Consider the following 18,742-nt stretch of genomic DNA (forward strand, 5'->3'; position numbering starts at 1 on the left):
AGTCCTCATCAAATTCTTGGTATGATTACACCATAGGAGGATTTCTCTAGGATAAAGCTGAATGTGTCGCACTTTAGGATTTTTGGAGCCTCTATTTACTACCATGTCTCCAAAGATTCAAGGAAGAAGCTTGAGACAAAAATAGAGTTGGGGGTATTTTTGGGTTGCATAGAAAATCCTTACAGCTACCATGTGTACTTGCCATCCCTCAAAATGACGGTTATACGATGGATGTAAAGTTTGATTCAGAGAAAGCAATGCAGTGCTATCTTGATAGGGAGCTTCAGATCCCACCAGAAGAGGATCTTTTAACTCCAAAGGAGAAGCCTCAAGAAGTTGTGGAGAAACCACAAATTGAGGAGCACATATTGGAGACATACACTCAAGAAGAACCATCCAGAGAAGGCAAAAAAAGAATTAAGGAAGCTGACAGACTTGTGCAGGATGTGAGGGATAATGTAGGATCTCCTTCAAATCTGTGTAGGCAGAAAAGGTCACCTGAGAGGTACATTGGCTACATGGCACTAATGACTGAGCTTGTAGAGACTGAGCCATCCTCTTTCGAGGAAGTAGTGGATAAATCTATGTGGATTGATGTAATGGTGAAAGAATATGATTCCATTGTAAAGAACAATGTTTGGGAAATGGTCCCAAGATCAAAAGGTAAATCAGTTGCAGGTTTGAGATGGATCTTCAAGGTTAAGTATGCAACAATCATAAGCATAGAGAAGTATAAGGCCATATTTGTCGCCAAAGGATTGTCTCAAGTTGAGGGAACTGACTATGAGGATACCTTTGCTCATGTAGCAAGGTATTAATCCATTAGTGCAATTATTCCACTCGCTGCGCAGTTGGGGTGTCAGATCCACCAGACGGATCTAAAAACAACATTTCTCAATGGGGTTATTGAGGTGGAGGTTTACATCAATAAACCAGAAATTTTTGTGACATTTGATTGAGAGTATCTTGTGTACAGACTCAAGAGGGTGTTGTACGATCTCAAATAAGCACCCCATGCTTGGTACACCATGTTCGACAGTTATCTCACTGGTTTGGGCTTCCCCAAAAGTGAAGTGGATGAGAACCTATATCACATCTTGGTAGAAGGTAAATTGCTTATTATTTTCTTATATGTTGATGATTTGATTTTGACTGGTGATGAGAAGCTGATTAGATCTTGCAAGGAGTACCTTGCAGGGGAATTTGAAATGAAGGACATGGGTCTCATGCACTAATTCCTCGGGTTGGAAGTATCGCAAGGAGATGGGGAACTATTTGTGTCTCAAGGAAAGTGTGCAAATAAGATTATACAAAGATTCATCATGGAGAGTTGTAAATCCATAGAGACACCCCTAGCAACCAAATGGAGGAAGGAGGATGCCACTTCAGGTGAGGAAGTGGAATGCTACCATTTATCAACAACTAGTGGGTTCACTAATGTATCTTGTGAAGACTCGACTAGATATATGCTATGCAGTCAACTCGCTGAGCCAAGCTATGGTTAGGAAAACCAAATTATTTTGGAGGGAAACTAAGCATGCTCTATGGTACCTTAGAGGCACTACTAAGTTTTGACTATGAAACAAATAGACATAGCGAGTGAAATTGTGTGGCTTCACATATGTAGATTGGGCGGGGAGTCCATCTGACTAAAAGAGTACAGTAGGTGGAATTTTTAGTGTTGGGTCCGCAACGATTTCCTGGTATAGAAAGAAGCAACGATCTGTGGCCCTTGTCTCGATAGAAGAAGAATACATGGTTGCAATTCAAGCAACATGTGAGGCGATCTTGATGAGAAAGATACTTGTAGGATTATTTGGTCAGATGATGGATCCACCCGTGATATACTGTGATAATCAGAGTTGCATCAATATCTCTGAGAATCTTTTATTTCACAATCGATCCAAGCATATAGATATATGATATCACCATTTGCAAGACTATGTGTAGAGGTGGATGATGTTTCTACAATACATTCTGACAGAGGAACAAGATGTTGACTTTTTGACAAAGGCCTTGTTAAGAGGGAAGTTCAAGTTCCACGGATGTAGGATAGGGGTGGTTGATAATCCATTTCTTGCTGAGAGGCAGTGTTCAAAAGTGTAACAAGAAATTATGAATTTGATTTTTCCTTGATTAAAATGAGAAAATTCAAATTTCCACATCAATAGACAACTTGGATGCAATTAACTTGTGTGACATGGATTGTGTCACCCATTTTACTTAGTAAATTCGAGTTGGAGGAGTTAGAGTTCAATTAAGCATGTGTGATTGCCAATTTTTAGCAAACAAGGTTAGTTATTTCAAGTTTTATTTAGTTAAACTAGTTCCAACTGTTGGAGGAACTAGTGGAAGTTTAGTTGTGCAGTGAGACTTTAGTCTAACTCATTGATAATCCAATTAACTAATCAATCAACCCAAAATAGCTAGTGCATGCAGAGAATTCAATTTCCCTAACAGTTGCGTGTTAATTTTTCTTAGGGATATATTGTTCTTTTCTTTGATAATTGCATTTCTTCATTTACGCATTAAATTCACCCCATAACATCATAACTTTATTCAGATTTACATCATTATTTAGCAGCATATGCAACTATGTCGAAAGAAAAATATCATCATCGATGCAATGAAACATAAAGGAACAATAGAAGAAAAACATTCACACATAGAGACACCAGGATTGGTTAGAGACCAGGGAAAAACCCATTATGGGGAAAACCGTTTCAAATTATTCTTCTTATTAGATTGTCATTGAATGATTCAACATAAGAGCGTTTTATGATCCACGTCTTCAACCATAAACCTATCCAGAAAAATAAGCTAAACAATATCCATGAAATGAATCCAACAATGATCATACTCAAAATCTTGATTCAGAAGCCTGTGATGAATTGCCATTGTTTGTGGTTAACTATCGAACACTACAGTAAATGAATGAAAACTTCGATCAACTGAAAAGTGCAAGCTTATGTTCCAATCGCAGGGAGGAGGGGGTGTGCGAGCGACTGAGAGCTTCCAGTCGCTCCCTCGAGCATGCAAACCGAATGCAATCGAGATTTTCCTTTGGTAAGCTTGTGACTATGACTCAAAACCTTAGAAACACATGCGAGCTTCAAACCATGTAATTTATCATTCATGCGAACCAATTCTCAACAGACGTGCCTCAAACCTGCGTGAGACAAAAATAAGAAAGAGAGTAGAAGAATGTCTCTTGATGATGTCCAAATGAGGTTGAGGTCATTTGCATTTATAACCTTCCAAGGGTTTCCAATTTGCTTTGAGGCCGACCTGATCAAATATGCACATGTGGGATTTTAATTCAAAATTACGCTTTCCCTTATCTAAATTGAGCGCTTCAATAGTCAAAATTGGTCTAAAAAAGAGGAATCTCATCCCATGTTTCTCAACATTCAAATCCTCTTCCATATTTAGCACTAATGTTCTTTGTTGTAATGACAAAAAAATAATATTTGAAGGAAGAGCGGTAGTATAAAATTCAATCAAACCATTATCTCTTGGTCTTAAATCAATAGGAATCCTATCGATAATAGAAAGAAATATTTCATTCAAATCTTTAATGGACTCATGAGAATTCATTTTAATATTTGAGATTTCAATAATTAAGGATTCCTTGGTCTTATCTTCACCAATTTTTTAAAATTATTTTTCAAAAATTTCCCAACTAGTAATAGAGTATCAACTAATGAAAAATACCAAGTTGTAGCTTTTCCTTCAAATGTGAAGGGACAAATATTACATACTTGATATTCATGTTGTACTGCTCCTAATTTTAAAGATAACATGAGTTGTTTGATATGCTCTTCAACAATAATAGGCACATCATGATTGAATTTGGGAAGCCATCTCTCATAATGTTTTGGAAGATAATGATGATCTCCAACAATGTTAAACGAACTAACAGATAACCAGCGTTGACCAACCATGGTTGATCTTGAAGAAGGGGAACTTAGAGAATCCAAAGTAGGTGTATGTGGAGGCAAAGGAATTGTAGGAGGAGGTCTTGAAGGAGGTGTTGGAGGAGGAGGAGTTATAAGTTGCAAAGAAGGGAATACATAGATTGGAAATAAAGTAGTGGGTGCTACAAAACTTTGAATCGGTGAGGAAGGATCAGATCGAAGAGGTGAATTTGAATGGGGAATAATTACAAGTGTAACTATTCTAGATGATTGTTAGCTCTCGATTTTGACCCTTTTAGATTATACCTATTGCATCATTTTACCATCATTTATCACTGTATTCTTATTATATTAAGCACCTTTTACCTCTTTTTTCACACCAAGGTGAAATAATTATGTCTTTTGATTTTTAGAATTTTTAGTAAAAAATTGAGCATTAAAATTCATTTTTGGCAGAAACAAAATTTCTTGTAATGGCTTTATTGAAGTCGTATGTGTAGGACACATGGGCATGAAATGAAGGCATATTTGAAAACTACAGGAACCAAGGATGGAGGGACACGTATTGGATCGCTTCAAATCAGTTAGAATAGGCTCGGTCAACGTTGGTCAAACTTTACCAGTCACATAGGAAATCCCCTGATTTAGGCGCAATTTTGGGATTTTGTGGGATTTTTCCATATTTTGTATAACAAAGGGATGAGCTTGACTTTATGAGATGGAATATGAATCTTGTTAGTTTTTACAACAGTTATAGCTAATATTGTTATATTTTTAGCCTATTTAAGCAAAGCTACCAAACAACTATGGATATATTGTGACTATTATTTTCTGAATACAATTGGAGACTTGCCTTCTATTTCTTGTGCATACATTTCTGTGTGACGTGAATGGTGATTTGTGGTAGCTAATTGTCTTAATACTAGGAAAAGGTGGAGGGCCCCCATTCTAAGCTAAGCACACTATTGTTAAATTATGTGCATAAATGTATGTTAGCATTTTTATTTTATGTGCTAATATTGTGAATGTTTCTTGTATAAACTAATTTTCTTGTCATAGTTATTGAGATAGTGGAAATGATTTCTTTCAAATGATTAGTTCCAATAAGGAAGGACAAACCAGGTCTCTAAGTTAAAGCCTCTTCTTTGTTAACTAAGATTGAATTGAAATCAATATTTACACATTCATTTCTTCCTTCTTTCTTGAATTAAATGTTTTATGCTTTGGTAACTTAGGTGAGTGAAATTGGTTTTATTGAATTAATAGAAACGATAAGTAAGGACAACCAAGACCTCTGAGACAAGAGCCTCTTCCTTAAAAACTAAAATTGAATAAAATCACTATTCACTTTTTCATATACTTCATATATTAGATTTTCTATGTTTTCTTCACATTCAACAACTCACACTTGTAGCTTTACATTTTCAGGTTGTAATACGCATTTATTCATTTTTGAGTATCTAAGCAATTACTTCCTAAACTAGTTAGATCTAAGATCCATATACTTTGGGTGTGTGTCTAAGTTTACCAACCCAGATTGATATTAAAATATTGTAATGTCCCTTATTAATAAATAATAAATAATAAATAATAATAATATAATATAATATTAAAATACAAGAAATAAATAATAAACAATAAATAAAAAATAGTAATAGTAAATAAATAATAAATAATAATAAAATAATAAATAACAATACTAAAGCTCTAAATAAATATAAATAGAAAAAATAGTACAAAAAAAGAAATAAAACAAGAAAGTAGTAAAAATCAGTAAAGCTATCAAAAAGTAAAAGCAAAGGAAATAAAACAAGAAAGCAATAAAAAAGTTGCATGTGGACACATGGAGTGTGTGCATGTGGTTCCCCTTCCAATGTTTGCTCTATTTAACAGATGGTGAGGAAGATGAGAGGCATTCCATCATTCCATGATTCCATCATCTATTCTCTTGGGAGAATAATGATATGAGACAAAGGGTTCCCTGGCAGTAGTATGTTGATTGAGGGCTCGGGGGTGGCTAGTTGTAGCATGATTTTGTGCAATTGAGCCTACGGTTGGGTGGAGAGTTGTCCCCAAGACTTTGTTGCAGTTTGCAGAATTCAACTAGCTTTCAACCCCGAAATCACATGTAAGTTGTCTCTACTCATATTTATGAAATTTGATGTTAATTAGTTGATAAATTGCATGTTGATTATAAATTGCATGATTGATCTAATTAATTACATGTTTTTATTTCGAGGCTGTTACATATGGTATCATAGCATAGGTTCAACTCTTAGGGCCTATAGAAATTTGAATATAGAAAAATTCAATCTAAATGATTTATCGATTTCTTTTGGGAAGCCGTCAACATTTCTAAGCAAAAATCTCTAAAATATTTGAAGTCAATTTTGAGAAATAAATTATTCAGAACATTAGAATCAATAATTTAATTTCTGAGGTTGTATTCACTTTACCTAGTGCGTAGTTTTCATCGTTGAGCTTTGACGTCAATTGCTTTGAGTTTTTTTTTTTTAGAGGAAAATCAATTTCCCTTGGGAGAAAGGTTATCATTTTAATTTTTATAAAATCAGTATAAAGAATTTTTCTCATTAATATTTTGAGGGGTATTTAATTTTTTTTTTATTTGTACACTTTCCTTAAAGCTTTAAATTCCTCTTTTATTATCTAAGAGCTTTAATTTTTTTTTTTTTTTACTATTTAAGAGGGTTATTCCTTAGAAAATTTACAATCACATCCTAATGATTCTATCCACTTAAATGGGAATATTAAAAGGGATGCAGAGGTTTCTTGACAATTGTCAGTAAAAAGAAAAAGAAAATATTTATCTTCCCATTTCTCTGAACTATTGTGCTTTATTAAATAAATCTGGCTAAATTAGAGCTTATTTCCACTGATGAAAAAAGGGTTGGTGTACTCATATGTTTTAGATATAATAAATCTGTAAATTTAGAAATATTCTTTGTATATAGATTTCCTAACCCTCGATGTATATAGTCGATTTCCCTTGTATCTTTTGTTTGTCTTTTGGAATTTTGAAGATCTTACAAAGTTGAGGGTGATTTTTTTTTTTTTTGCGGGTTTGAACATGGGAATTTTAAGGAAATTCCTTATATTTTTTTTCTAAAATTATGCCGATGCCGATGTATTATAGCTAATAGGTTTGTTTAGAGTTTCCTGGTTTTGTTTCGATCTTTATGTTGTTATCATTTACATCGCTCATAAATGCCTTTTTCTGGAGAACTGGGTATTTGGTACTTGCAATCAGAGTGCAGGGGCCAGAGGCCTTTTTCCATGCGATGACGATATATGATGGGATAATCTAGAAATAAAGACATGTGAGAGTTTACTGCTGCATTTGAACGCGGTTTATTTAATGTAGGCTTCGTATTTGATATTCCTTTCGAACCCTGTGAAGAGGATTAGAGAGCGTTGTCATGGTATAATCTTGCACATTTATTTTTCGAAATCTCAAAATCTGTAGTGGTAAATTGATGGAAAATTGTGTATAGTAGGTCTCAAAGAGCGGGATTCAATTCAATCTTGAATCCTCACTCTTAAAGAAGTTTTTGTTTAGAAGTGAAAAGGTAATTGATGAATGTAAAACCCGGTAGCCATTAAAGCTATGTTAGGGTTTGATATGGTGTTGCCTTCGCGGGTGCGCTTGCATGCGGGCCATATTATTAATAAAATGATTTAATTTTGTGTTTTGGGGGAGGGATAGCCTTCCTAGTCATTCGATTCGGTTTTGGTTGGGTGTCAGTGTCTCTTCTTGTTTATTGTGTGTTTATGTTGGAATCTCTCTTTGGTTGTTTGATATGGCTAACTATCAATCAATTTTTGATTTCGTAAAGCCCCTGCCACAACACACCGATGTAATTCTATTAGGTATGGAAAATATCACAACCCGCTAATAGAATTTGATGAGGAATGCAATTGAAATAAATTGACTTGTATTTATTTGTCCATTTTGTTAAACTTGAGGTTTAAGGAGCGATCGTAGATTAGTCATTTGATGGCCATAAAGATCAAATATGTAGAGTAATCATTTAATGGCCATAAATATCAAATATGCCCAATTGACGATCAGCTGACTACAAAGATCCAGTCTATTCAAATTGTGTTTTAAATATAAAAATTGTTCATAGTAAACTGGTCTTATCAACTTCAAGTAAATTATTATATAAAAAAATTATTATTTCGATTTGTTAAAGCAGCTAAAGAATCTCGAGGTACATTCAATAAATTTGTTATAACAATTTATTTTATTTTGTGAAAGGTAGTCCATTTAATTTTTTAGAATAACATCTTTCTTCTAACATAAAGTTATGATTTCTTAACCAGATACTCAAAATATTTCACTCTACAACACAAAATTTCAATCTATCCTAGCACATATGGATCATGAATATGTAGACTTAATATTGTGATGGTCCATCAAATTTATATGTGAATGGTGTTACATATAATTTCAAAAGTCAGTTGGTGAATAAATTTTCTTTTCAAGATTCAAGTACCCTATTAAAACAATAATAATACCTATTAAAAAAAAAAAAATCTCCGTTCCTATAATGCCACCAATAGTCTAAAGCTTTATTTTCATAGTCATTCGAATATCAAATTTATGTTGAGACAACTTTCTAAGTTTTATTCGGACATCATTATTACCTTCCAACTCATGTTTTCTAGGGTATAAATAATATAATATAATACTATAAAATTAGTGGTTATTGATAATTTATGGTTTAAGTATTGTAATAAATAAATTTGGATGAATGGAAAATAAATTGTGTGTTGAATATGTTGATGTAACTAATTGCATATTCTAAAATCAGGGTATATTCTAGATTTATTTTAGCTTTTGGCACATGAGTAAGGAAGTAATGTAAAATTCAACTTGATTAAACACAGGGGAGATCATGGCTCCTAAACGTCAAAGACAAACCCAAAGCAACCCTGAGGTGGAAACCCCACCTCCCGCCACTACATAGATTGGAACCCTAGCTGAGCAAGCTATATTACATTCCCTTGGGGAAATGAAAAATATCTTAAAGGATTGGGTCACAAGCCAAGGACAAGATCAAGGTAAAGGAAGGGAGTTGGAACGAAAACAAAGGCAAGACCTAAATTCTCAATTCAATGCCAAAGATGGACAAACAACCCTCGATATTATGAAAGAAGTCCAAAAATCCAAATTACCAGAGTTTACGGGTCAAGAGGGGGGTTCAAAAGCAGAAGCGTGGGTAATTGGTGTCAAAAGAGCACTCAACTTTAAGTCATACACTTCAAGGGAAAAGGCCCAAATATTAGTGAGTCTACTAAAAGGAGACGCTCTATTATGGGTGGGTAAATGAAGAAACGAAGATGCAAGTCACCCCATTGAAAGTCACTTGGGAAATGTTTGAGGAAGCCTTCTGAACTAGGTACCTATCAGAGGAGTACAAACACCAACAAGTAGGGGCTTTCCATACAGTACGACAGAATGGTAGATCTATCGAGGACTATGAAGTTGAATTCTATGCATTGGCCCATCACGTGGACTATATGGCTGATGCTCAACGTTAAGCTGAAAGATTCTTGCATGGACTCGATCCCTTGGTCCGAGCAGAAGTCGCCATGTGGAAACCCACCACTATGGCAACAACCACTAGTTTATCCAGACAAGTCCTGAGGACAATAAATATGAAAAAGTGAATAGTGGTTGATGAAAATACAGGGAAGGAACATCCCACAATGAGGGTAAATAGACCAGGAGGTATCCATATAGATTCTAGGGAAGACAAAATAATGTTTTTAGGATCAATAGTGCAACTTCTCGGCTGCCTCCAAGAGGACGTAGGGGTCAGCCCTACTTGAGAAACACTAATGGTGGGGGTAGAGGATCTGGTGCCCAAGGATAGGTACAATGTAAGAATCGAGAACAAGTAGAATATTGGTAATGTGGAGGTCCACTTTATAGAAGGGAATGTCCAAGGTATCAAACCGAGATTAAACGACAGGGACACAAAGCAAAAGGAGGAAGACCACAAAACCCACACCGAATTCATGCAGCCACAAACCATCGCCAGGTTGAGCACCAAGCCACAGTGGTGGAGTCCGCAGATATGATCAATAACATCCCTCTATCTGTGTTAATTGATCCAAGTGCCACTGATAGTTTTATTTCTCCTCCAACAATACTTAGATGTGGATTGACAAGTCATGAGCAAAGTAACTTTAGAATGGTAGAAATGGCATCAGGCTCTCAGAAATTAGCAGGGTCAATGGTAAGAGATTGCAGTGTTAACATTGGGGGGTGTGATACCAAGATGAACATGTATAGTACAACTCTAGGGACTTATGACTTAATTGTAGGAATGGATTGGCTTGAATCTCATCAAGCTATACTGGATTGCTATAATAAGACAATTCTCCTAAAAAATGACTAGGGAGAAACCATAGTAATAAAAGGCATTAAACGTGATGTTACGTTGTGCCTCATATCAACTAAGAAGGCTAATAAGCGTATGAGGAAAGGCTGCAAGATTTATGCGGTAGATATGGTTCATGTCGACGAGAAGTCCTGGGATAAGTTTCACCCACTACTTTCCAAATTTGCAAATGTATTCCCTCCAGAGCTACCAGGTTTGCCTCCAGTTTGAGAAATCGATTTATCCATTTCTTTGAAACCAGGAATAGAACCCATATCCAAAACACCTTATTGAATGATAGTCCTGGAGCTTAATGAGTTGAGTATACAACTTAAAGAACTTCTTGATCAAGGTTTTATCTGACCCAGTGTGTCACCTTGGGGTGCACTAGTGATCTTTATAAAGAAGAAGGATTGAACTCTTAGATTATGTATTGATTATTGAGATCTAAACAAGGCCACCATTCAGAACAGGTACCCCATGCCTCGAATAAATGACCTCTTTGACCAACTAAAAGGAGCTTCAATATTTTCCAAGATAAACTTACGGTCAGGTTATCATCAACTAAGAATCAAGGAGGAAGACATACCTAAGATGGCATTCAGAATGCGTTATGGACACTATGAGTTTATTGTTATGCCATTTGGTTTGACTAATGCCCTGGCAGCCTTCATGAACTTGATGAATAATGTCTTCCAAAAATATCTGGATCTCTTTGTCCAAGTGTTCCTGGATGACATCCTCATTTATTCCCGCAATGAGAAGGAGAATCTAGAACACTTGAGATTCTACTTCAATGCCTTAGAGAACATAAGCTATATGGGAAACTTAATAAGTGTTCCTTCTTTGAGAAAGAAATTCAATATCTAGGCCATACCATTAGTGGGAAAGGCATTGCAGTGGATTACAGTAAGATTGAAACTATAATGGATTGGCCTACTCCTCGGAATGTCAAGGAAGTATGCAGCTTTACGGGGTTGGCAAGCTACTATAGAAGATTTGTAGAAGGTTTCTCATAGATATGTAATCCCATCACCCACCTCCAAAGGAAAGGGGTTAAGTTAAAAATGGAAAAGTGAGTGTGAGAAAGAATTTAATGAGCTAAAACATCGACTAACAACTGCTCCAATATTAAAGGTACCTGACATGGACAAGGACTTTTGTGTATGCTCGGATGCATCAGGAGAAGGATTAGGTACAATCTTGATGAAATATGAAGGGGTTATCGCTTATGCTTCACGTAAAATGAAGACCCATGAAATCAATTATGCTACTCATGATTTGGAGTTAGCGGCAGTTGTAATGGCCCTGAGACTATGGAGACATTATCCGATGGGGCGTCAATTTGAATTAAGAATAGATCAGAAAGTCTTGAGTATATCTTCACCCAAAAGGACCTTAATGCTCGACAACGACACTGGAGTGAGATATTTAGTGATTATGATTTCAAGATATCCTACATCAAGGGGAAAGAAAATAAAGTTGCAGATGCTTCAAGAAGGAGACCTAGAATTCATTCAATATCATCATTAAAGATAGACTTGAGAAGCCAGATTCTAAACCACCTAGTAGGGGAACTGCAATACCAACAAATAAAATTTTCCTTACAAGAAGAGGTACTTGTGGCGACCAAGTGGGAAGGATACACCTTAGATAATGATGGATTTCTATGATAAAGAGTAGGATGTGCATCGCAGGTGATGATGAACTTCAGAAATTAATAATGAAGGAAGCCCACCAAGCTCCATATGCTACACATCCAGGAGTCCAGAAAATCTACGTGGATTTAAAACAACTATTTTTTCTGGATAACAATGAAAAAGGATATAACAAAGCTTGTGGCTCGATGTTCAGAATGTCAACAGGTTAAAGCTGAACATCATCACCCGGCAGGTCTTTTACAACCCCATGATATACCAGAAACTAAGTGGGAAGTTGTTTCGCTAGATTTTGTTGGAGGCTTACCTATGACATTCCAAAGACATGACTACATTATGGTTGTTGTTGATAAATTAACTAAGAGTGCTCACTTCATTCTAGTTAAGACCACCTTTGAAGCATCAGCTATCGCTCAAATTTTCGTAAAAGAAATAATTCGCCTTCATGGAGTGCCCTGAAAGATAATATTTGACAGAGACACACATTTTACTTCCAGATTTTGGAGAAGCATATTACAATCTATGGGAACACAGCTAAACTTCAGTACAACATATCACCCAGAGACAGATGGGCAAACAGAAAGAGTAAACCAAGTATTATAGGGCATGCTAAGAATGTATGTCATGGATCAACAAAACCAATGGGAGAAATACCTTCCCTTAGTGGAATTTGCATACGACAATAGTTATCATAGTTCAATTCAGGCATCTCCCTTCGAAATCTTGTATGGAAGACCATGTCGTAATCCATTAAGTTGGGATCGATTAGAGGATCGAGTCATGTTGGGACCTGAAATGCTCCAAGAAATGGAAGAAAAAATGGCCACAATTAAACAAAGACTAAAAGATTCTAGGGATCGCCAGAAAAGTTATGCTAATGCAAAGAGAGTTGATAGAAACTTTGAGAAAGGAAGCCAATTTTTTATTAGAATCAAACCCTTTAAAAGTCCCTTTAGGATTGGTAAGGGAACAAAGTTGTCCCCTATATTTGTTGGGCCATTCACGATCCTAGAGAGGATTGGACCAATTTCTTATAAGCTCGAGCTGCTATTCCATCTAAGAAGGATGCATAATGTGTTTCATGTTTCTATGCTTAGAAAATATGTACCCGATCCATCCCATGTTTTGAAATTTGAAAACTTGCAGGTTCCCGAGGAGGGAGTCCTTCAGGTTGAACCATTCTGTATACTGGACCGCCAGGTTCATTGACTCAGGGACTATGAGTTTGAGCAAGTCAAGGTCTAGTGGGACCAATAGCCCAGGGCCAGCTACCTAGGAATATGTAGATGTTATTTTTAATGACTTTCCTTATTTACTTGATTAAAATGTGTGGTGAACTAATTAGAAGTGCTTACTTAGCTAAGAAAAATACTTTTATGGAGCATCTAAATCATGTTTTATTGTTTAAACTTATGATACATCTAAATCATACACTATGATTTCAGTTTAGATGTTGAGTATAATGTTACATAAGGTTTCGTGATATAATGGTAGGAGGATAATGATGCACACGTGGTTCTTATAATGATGATATATCCTTATGATGATGATGATATGCATAAGCATTATGATGTTATGTCGAGGTATATTGACATATTCATTTACTATGTGATCATGATATGTATTTGATGCAAATATGTTGATGTTAGAACTTATGATGGTATTTCATGAGGAAACATGTGATATTTGCATACAAATTTAAGACATGCATGAGCATGCAATTCGTTATTTTGCGATTAACAATGATGAATGTTCTCATGATGACATGCAAGACTTGGCATTTGGATTATTTTCTATGATACTATGCTAGTATAGCTAATGCATTTGTTGCATGTTGAGGTGTGATGATTGACAGGACTCCACAAAGGGGCCGAGAGGGCCGGTTTATTTGATAATCTCGTGCGAGCCCATACGCACGAGGGAGAATAAGTAACACCATATGGGCTGGGGACAAACACAATCAACACTACATATGCTAGTGGTTCCTTTGTCTTGTATAGCTCTTGATGGATAACTCTTGAGGGCTATGGGACCATATTGAGGAGGCCAAGTGCCTGATATTGAAGGCTAGGTGCCTAGTATTGTATTGGGATGCCAAAGTCTACTAGGGGTGTAAGGACTTCGATGCCTTGGGTTGTGCGCCTTAGTGAGTTGTGGAGGAAGTGGGCCAACCTTGCGAGATGCCCGAAGACATTGAGCACTGTACCGGATGCCTACCTTGGGGGAGATGAGGTCTGAGTCACACGAGAGCCTTGGGGCCAGCCTTGGACTAGGATACAGACCGAGGAGGCTTATGCCTGGTTCCGAAAGTGTGAAAAAGGACAGAGATTCCTTGGGATTTCTCGCATGTTGTGAAACTTTCGATGCCTACTGGTTATACTAGTTCAGCAGAGGGTGTCAGCGAACATGAAGTAATAAATAACAAAATAAAATGTTAAATAATTCAACTTAACTTCGGGACGAAGTTCCTTAAAAGTGGGGGAGTATGTAATGTCCCTTAATAATAAATAATAAATAATAAAAATAATAAATAACAAATAATAAATAATGATAATAATAAAAATAATAAATAATAAATAATAAATAATATAAGATAATATTAAAATACAAGAAAATAAATAATAAACAATAAATAAAAAAATAGTAATAGTAAATAAATAATAAATCATAATAAAATAATAAATAACAGTACTAAAGCTCTAAATAAATATAAATAAAAATAAACAAAAAAAAGTAAAAAAATAGAAAAAAAATAAGAAAGCAATAAAAATCAGTAAAGCTATCAAAAAGTAAAAACAAAAGAAATAAAACAAGAAAGTAGTAAATTTGCATGTGGACACATGGAGTGTGTGCATGTGGTTCCCCTTCCAATGTTTGCTCTATTTAATAGATGGTGAGGAAGATGAGAGGCATTCCATCATTCCATGATTCCATCATCCATTCTCTTGGGAGAATAATGATATGAGACAAAGGATTCCCTGGCAGAACTACGTTGATTGAGGGCTCGGGGGTGGCCATTTGTAGCATGATTTTGTGCAATTGAGCCTACGGTTGGGTGGAGAGTCGTCCCCAAGACTTTATTGCAGTTAGCAGAATTCAACTAGTGTTCAACCTCGAAATCACAGGTAAGTTGTCTCTACTCATATTTATGAAATTTGATGTTAATTAGTTGATAAATTGCGTGTTGACTATAAATCGCATGATTAATCTAATTAATTACATGTTTTTATTTCGGGGTTGTTACAAATACATGCTCTAATTTGCCTCAATAAATTGGACTCACATTTTTGGCATCGTTTCCAGGGAAGCACACTTAGATACAACTAGTTAGGAAGCTTGTTTAGAAAACTTAAAACATACAAAAACACTAAGAAAATATAAAAAACAAAAATATTTTGGGATTTTTCATTATGATTATTCATTCCTAGACAAAGAGATGAGAAAGGTAGATATATAAAACAAAACCCCCCAACCACTTAACAATTGGTAGGATCAGGACCATCTACATTCAAACTCACTATGCCAATTGCTAGAAAACCAACTTTGGAAGAGTTAGAGGAAAAACAACGTTCAGGCAAAGGTTAACCCTTGTTGAAAGACAAAATTTGTTGGCTTATGAAGTAAAGAGAAAACAAACACAAGCAAAAGCACCTTCTATAGGAAAACAAAAAGAAACAAGAAAACCAATGATTCAACCTATCCTTGAACAACTAGAGCAACCAATTGAACAACCTATCCTTGATCAACTAGAGAAAGTTGAAGAAGTAAAAACTCATATTTTTATTGAAACGTTTGAAACAACTTAAAAAGAAATGGCAGAAGAAGAACAAGGATCTAACATTCCATGACTAACTGCAGAACAATGACTACAACATGAAAGACAACAGATAGAATGGGAAAGGAAAAGAGAAGAGGAGAGAAAAAGAGAAGAGGATACCAAAAGAGAAAATGAAAACAAGAGAAGAGAGGATGAAAGAGTAGAAGATTACCAAGAGGCTACTTTTGGATTTCCAATCTTATACAATAGAGAAATTTTGGGATAAGAGGTAAAAATGAACCACCTTTTGTTTTGCCAAATTTCTATGGTATGTCTTCTGAAGATCCTAACTCATTCTTGTTTGAATTTGATATTCTATGTCATACCTATGGTTATATTAATGATACACATAAGCTTCATCTTTTTCCTGCTACTATTAAAGCATCTGCATTAAGATGGTTCATGGGATTAGTTGAACATACTATTACCAGTTGGGAAGACATGGGAAAATTTTTCCTTAAGAAACATCAAGCATATTGTAGGCCTATAGATTCAAAGGATGATATTTTTAGAATGTCTCAACAAGAAGATAAAATTTTAGAGGAATATTTAGAATAATTTCTCTATAACTTACAAAATTCTAAACATCATTCTTTAAACTCTAAAACTATTCAAGCAATGTTTTTAAAAGGCATACGAGATGAGTATCTTGCTATTATAAATGTGACGACAAAATGAGATATTTCATATTTACAATGTGATGAAATTGCAGAGTCATGTAAAAAATACTCAAGAGGTAGAGCTAAAACTAGAAAAAGAGATGCAAATTCTAAAGTTACCGAATCAACAACATGAAGTATAACAAAGGATGAACTCGGAAACTTGTTCAAAGATTTCAAAACTGATATCTTAAGTACATTAGGAACACAAATTGATATACTAAAAGCAAGAAAGAAAGAAGAAGAACAAAATGAAGTGTTATCAATTTTACATCCTAATTGTAGAAAGAAGCATCCATTGAGAGAATGTACTTTAGAAAATATTCATGTTTGTAGACTTTGTACTGAAAATCATGCAACTGATGATTGTCCAAAGTTAAAGGAATTGCACGCAACCCAATAGAATAAAGTCAAGGAATGGAATCTATTTATTATTTAGCACCAAAAGATCTTGGCAACCACGATTTGTAGGTATGCCTCAAAATACTACTCAACAATTTGCTCAACAATTTCCTCAAAATTATCAGTATCCTATTCATGATTTATGGAATAATCCTATTCCTTGGCAAGCTTGGCCTCCAAAGAAAACCCAAAACTATTCTTCTCAAGTTTGGTGAGGATATGCTTATGGAACCCAAATTCCTCATCAATTCTATTCTCATCCATATCAACAAACCTATCAATCCTATCCTCAACAACCTTTTCCATTTCAACAATTTTAACAACCCCAAAACCAAATCCATTTCCTCAACAATCATTACCCGCACCACCATTAACCCAACCTTAATAGCTTCAACTTCCATTTAACCAACCACCACCCAGACCAACTCAATTACCATCCCAACCAATGGAAAATTCAAGTAACAAAATAGAAATACCAATATATAATACTGAGGAAGGAACTTCATATTCAATCATTCCTATTCAAAATATTCACTCAAGGTCTGGAAAATTTCTACAAAAGGACTCTCCTATCATCATAGAAGAACAACAAAGGAGGAGAGGAATCCTGAAAAATCCAACACAGATAATATAATTAAATATAATCAAATTCAAAAGAGTAAAACAATAATGACTCAAACACCTCTTTTTCCAGAAAGGTTAGTTGATAAAAAAACCTCTAATTTCTCTTCCTGAATTTGATATATTAGATGAATTAAAAAATCCTTATGTTAAAATTCCTTTATTGCAAGATATTAATGATTTTCCAATCTATACAAAAGAAATTAAGGAATTGCGCATAAATAAAACTAGCAAAAGAAAGAAGGATCCACTAACAATATATGTAATGGGAAAGCTAGCTAGCCTCATGTCAACAAATACTACAATTGAAAAATACGTTGATCCCGTAATTCTTATGGTGACAATTTCCATTAAAAAAAAATTGGTTTCTAAAACTTTAATTGACTTGGAAGCTACTATTAATGTGATGACAATAGAAACAATGAAATATCTGAATTTTCCAAATATTCGACCAACCACTATAATTTTGGAACTAGTTGATAGATCCGAATTAGTTCGAGAAGGTGTGCTTGAAGATATCATACTCTCTTTAGTTTCTTGGGAGTATCTAGTAGACTTGTTAGCTCTTCAACCAAAGTCAAATTTAGGAGGGCACCCATTAATTCTTGGTAGAACTTGGTTAGCCATAGCTGATGCCTTTATTAGTTGTAGATAAGGAAGTATGATTATTTCACATGGAAATGAAAGGAAACATATAACACTTTATCCTCCTTCTCAATCATCTTCTTTGGTATCATGGCCTGATGAAATAAAACAACAAAAGAAATAAATTCAACCTATTTTAAGCATTAATCAAGCTTTTGATTTCAGAGAAGAAGATAACAAGGATTCAATAAAGTATTTCATTTTAGAATCGAATATTCAGAGCAATTAAGAACTATGCAATATAATGCTGCAAGTCAAATTCTAGAACAATAACTTTAGGAAAATTGCACAATCAATTCTCTGCAAACATCATTTGATGCTATCTTTCCTATTAATTCAATCACACATTCCCAAAGGAAAATAATTGAAACTAGTCCTGAAAAATGTCTTAACATTGGTAACAATTTGCAAATATCACAAGAAGAACAATCGATTGCATTATTAAATAAATATTCGAAGGCATTTGCGTAGGACTACAATGATATGCAAGGAATTCATCTTGAAACATGTACTCACTATATTTACATAGATGATAGTGTCAAACCTGTAAGGCAACACCAACAAAGGATGAACCCAATGATGAAAGAGATAGTTAAGGAAGAATTGCAAAACT

The 18,742-nt window shown here is 34.9% G+C and overlaps 1 protein-coding gene across 1 annotated transcript in view; it reads left to right on the top strand.

Annotated features, from left to right (window-relative positions):
• The first annotated feature begins 227 nt into the window (after window positions 1-227).
• Window positions 228-18,742, top strand: part of LOC149250739 (ATP-dependent DNA helicase pfh1-like) — a 178,157-nt gene continuing 159,642 nt past the window's right edge. Inside the window, exon 1 of the mRNA XM_089453734.1 lies at window positions 228-505. Within this exon, the coding sequence (XP_089309860.1) occupies window positions 228-505 (278 nt within the window). The remainder of the gene's footprint in view (window positions 506-18,742) is intronic.

This window comes from Pinus tabuliformis, chromosome 7, assembly GCF_031772625.1.
Source record: "Pinus tabuliformis cultivar Carrire ecotype Pingquan chromosome 7, CPIR1, whole genome shotgun sequence".
NCBI lineage: Eukaryota > Viridiplantae > Streptophyta > Pinopsida > Pinales > Pinaceae > Pinus > Pinus tabuliformis.